The following is a 4,288-nucleotide window of genomic DNA, read 5'->3' as shown; positions in this document are numbered from 1 at the left end:
AGCCCTCCTTCCCCACCTATCAGTGTTTTCCCTTTCTACCCCTGAAACGGTACAGAATCATACCCTTAACCCACCGATCACAACAAACTCTGAAAAGTCAATCACAGGACAGAGTGCACAAGCGTCCAAACGACTTCGTATGTCACCGGATAATTCAGGGGATCCAGAAGACAAGGAGGTGGAATGTCCCACAGCTACTGATGGTCACGGTCATTTTTTATTTCATACCCCCGTGGATGCTGGCGAGCACCAGCTCCACGGGAGACAATGAGACTGTTAGGGTGGAACTGTCAAGGGCTGGGGAGACCCTCGGCAGTTCGCGCCCTCCACATCTCCTTAGAAGGGACAATCCGGATGTGGTGTTTCTTATGGAAACAAAGAGTAAGGACGTTGTCATTGAAAGGATTAGGCGTCGTGAAAATTATCATGGCTTAGTTACTGTTGAGCTTGAAGGTGCTGCAGGTGGTCTTGCTTTGCTCTGGAAGGAGAGTGTCAATATGATAGTAAGGGCAGTGGATAAAAACATTATTGACGTGGAGATACGTTTGGCGGATGTTGCTCCCTTTTTCCTCACTTGTGTGTACGGGGATCCGGTGAAGCATAGGAAAAAGCTGGTTTGGGATCGCGTGTGCGCCCTCCATAGCCATCAGCAACAGAGGTGGTTGTGCTATGGTGACTTCAACTTATATCTATCTTGGCAAGAGAAGGATGGAGGATCACAAAAGTGCTCAAGGGACGCTGATAATTTCAGAGATTTTATTAACAAATGTGATTTCCTGGACCTGGGTTTCCATGGCCCTATGTTCACATGGAATAACAAACGAAAGGGTCAGGATAACATCAGAATCCGCCTGGGTCGTGCCCTCTGCAACCCTGCTTGGCGACAATCTTTCGCAAACGCGGTGGTTTTTGTAAAGCCAGCGGTAAGCTCTGACCATTGCCCTATTCTTTTAGATACAGAAGATTCAAAGGGAGGAGACCCTTCCATTTTGAATCTATGTGGCTGCTACACAAAGATTATAAAAATGCAGCTTCTCGTGCGTGGTCTTTGCCTGCCACGGGTCCTGTGTTTCAGCAGGTACTGAGGAGGATTCAACATTGCAGAACGATTTTTACCAAATGGAACAAGGAAGTCTTTGGGAATGTTCAAGAAAACATAAAAAATTTGAAGGCCGAGCTTGAACATATCCAGAGTCTTCCTCTATCACTTTTCTCACAACAGAGAGAATTAGAAGTGCACAAGTTGCTGGAGGATGAATTGTAAAGGAAGAAGAGATGTGGAGACAGAAATCGAGGATCGATTGGCTGAAAGGAGGAGATAGAAATACGTCTTTTTTTCATGTGTCTACTTTGAGGAGAAGGCATCGCAATAAGATTCTAAGGCTGAAACTTCCAAATGGTCAATGGTCAACTACTGAAGCCCAAGTTGCCGATATCTTATGTAACCACTTCCGAAATCTGTATGCTTCTGAACCTCTTAAAAGCAATTCCTTGAATTTTGTTTTGGAGTATGTTGAACCTGTGGTTACGGAGGAGATAAACAACTCCTTGAGTGCCACCCCCCCCCCCCCCCCCCCCCTTCGGTTAGAGGAAATTAAAGCTGCCCTCTTTGCCATGGCCCCTTTGAAATCACTAGGCCCAGATGGATTGCCACCAACCTTCTTTCAAAATTATTGGGATATGGTGAAGGATGATCTTTACTTTCTTGTGAGTGATTTCATCAACACAGGTCATATTCCAAGGGAATTAAACAGGACATATATCTGCCTCATCCCAAAGGTGAGCGCCCCTGAGTCTGTCGACCAGTTCAGACCGATAAGCCTTTGCAACATAGCAATCAAGATCATAACAAAGGTGGTGGCTGACCGTTTGCATGGAGCACTGGATCACATAATTGCACCATCCCAATCAGCTTTTATTAAGGGCCGTTTGATCTCGGACAATATCTTGGTGGCGCATGAAATGTTCCACTATATAAAGAAGCAAAAGCAAGGGAAAGAGAAGTTCCTAGTTCTGAAGCTTGACATGCGGAAGGCGTATGATAGGCTCGAAATTTTTATCTTATGCTCTCAAGCCCTTACAGCCATTATTAGGCATGCAGAATCGGATGGTAATCTCCATGGAATTAGAGTGAGACATAGGGGTGACCCTATTACCCATCTCCTGTTCGCAGATGATTGCTTGCTTTTTGCTAGAGTTAATCTACAGGAAATCAATTGCCTCAAAGATTGCCTGGATTTGTATTGTAAAGCGACAGGCCAATCAGTTAATCTGCAGAAATCAAGTTTCACCTATAGTCCGAATACCCATGATCGATTCAAGAGATGGTTCTTAAGAATCCTTAAAGTCCAATATGGGGATGGTCCTTCAAAATATTGGGGCTTACCTATGGACTTTGGTGTCTCAAAAAAGTTTGTTTTGATGAGGTAAAGGAGAAGACCTTGAGTAAGCTTCAGGGTTGGAAAGAAAAACTATTATCTCATGCAGGGAAGGAAGTCCTATTGAAGGCGGCGGTTGCTCCAATGTCAAACTTTGTGGGTTCCAACTTTAAATTGCCCGCTTCGTTCCACGAGTGCATTAGGAAGGCTTCTTCTAGCTTTTACTGGGGAGACAATGAGGACCGCAAAAAAATTCACTGGATGTCTTGGCAAAGATTGTGTCGCCCAAAAGCATCTAGAGGGCTAGGATTTAAGGATTCGAGGTTACAAAATTCTGCCCTTCTTGCTAAGGCGGCGTGGCGCCTGTGGTCTTCGCCAAATACTTTTTGGGCCCGCTTCATAAAATCCATTTATTTTCCAAATACAGATTTTATGAAGGAAAAATTGGGTAACAAACCATCATGGGGCTAGAGAAGCCTGCTTCTTGGAAGGGATGTCCTTGAGAAAGGTTTAATCTGGAAGATTGGTGATGGTACAAGTGTTGATATTTGGAGAGATCGCTAGATCCCCACGCACCCAGACTTCAAGCTGCGGTCTCAAAAACCGGATGGATGTACCCTCAATTCTGTAGCGGAACTGATCGATCCTGAAAGCCGGATGTGGAGAGTCAACCTTTTGCACCATCTTTTCCAGCTGGATGACGTTGAAGCTATCCTGCAAATAAAACTTAGTTTGTTCCCAGGTGAGGATATGCAGGTTTGTGGCGCAGCAAAGACAGGGATTTTCTCAGTAAAATCAGCCTATTATATGCTTGTTAAAAGAGAAGCAGAAGCTCTCCAAGCAAAGGCATCCTCCTCTAACACCCATTCTAGGGATCAGATTCCATTCTCAGTATGGAAGCGAATTTGGTCAATCCAGACCTTGCCAAAAATTAAAAGCTTCATCTGGAGAACATCTAATAATGCTATTGCGACAGGAGCAGACCTTCTTTCTCGTAACTTGCAGGTCGATCCAGCTTGCCTTAGATGCGGCGCCCATATTGAATCAAGTGATCATGTGCTTCTGGATTGCTCTTTCGCTAGAACTGTTTGGTTTGGAGGTCCTCTTCAATATATTCCTGTCACACCCCAAACCACCCCCTAGGAGGATTGGGTAGGTGACCCGAATTGCATAACGACAATCCGCCAAATTCCACGGATCTAAAAGCAGTGCTTACATTCATGGAACCACATTCATCTCATTACCATAAGTAAGATCAGAGTGCTGCAAATAAACTATAATTTCAATAAAGATAGGAAGCATAGCGATACGGAGAAATGATGATAATATATACATAAGAAAGATTGTTTTGATACATTTCCCACCAACCCACAAACATAAAGACAAAGCTGACAGAACCAAAGCTAAAACTACTATATACACATATATATATATATACAGGGTGAGCATACTCAACCCCAAAAAGAAAAGAAAGTAAAAACTACAACCGGTCCACAGTCAGAACGGGGATGAACTCCTAGCAAAAACAAAAAGGAGTTCCCAAAACAAAAGCATCAGAAGTACTCCTCAACGGTCTTCATCAATGACCACCGAGAAAGTATGCAGGATAGGTATGACCCCCGTCGGGGTCCACACCAACATCATCGAAACAACTAGGACTCTCCTCCTCGAGATAAGCCTCCATGCCACACTGGCATCGATCTGCAAAATCATCTAAGAAAAACATTGTACAACAGAGTGTGAGCCCCACTGAGCTCGTGAGCAAATAACATCAATCATGCACGCATATGCAATCACAATTCACGGTTCATATGATCCTATATGATGTGCAACTCCAGTTTATTATTAGCCACCTAACAATACAACTAAGTCAGGTCTGTGCTACTACAATCCCCAATACATGTATCCCT

General features: G+C 44.1%; 1 protein-coding gene across 1 annotated transcript; it reads left to right on the top strand.

The window, feature by feature from the left end:
• The first annotated feature begins 1,614 nt into the window (after nt 1–1,614).
• On the top strand, nt 1,615–2,430 carry LOC122655168. Its single transcript, XM_043849387.1, has one exon. It carries the CDS (start codon nt 1,615–1,617, stop codon nt 2,428–2,430), a length of 816 nt encoding a protein of 271 aa, XP_043705322.1.
• Nucleotides 2,431–4,288: the final 1,858 nt, after the last annotated feature.

Source organism: Telopea speciosissima, chromosome 3 (genome assembly GCF_018873765.1).
Source record: "Telopea speciosissima isolate NSW1024214 ecotype Mountain lineage chromosome 3, Tspe_v1, whole genome shotgun sequence".
NCBI classification, from domain to species: domain Eukaryota; kingdom Viridiplantae; phylum Streptophyta; class Magnoliopsida; order Proteales; family Proteaceae; genus Telopea; species Telopea speciosissima.
Note: the sequence above shows the minus strand (reverse complement) of the source record. Positions and strands in the feature narration are given on the sequence as shown.

What these genes read in the sequence shown, in the direction of transcription:
- LOC122655168 (XM_043849387.1), top strand. Translation starts at nt 1,615, where the DNA reads ATGGCCCCTTTGAAATCACTAGGCCCAGATGGATTGCCACCAACCTTC.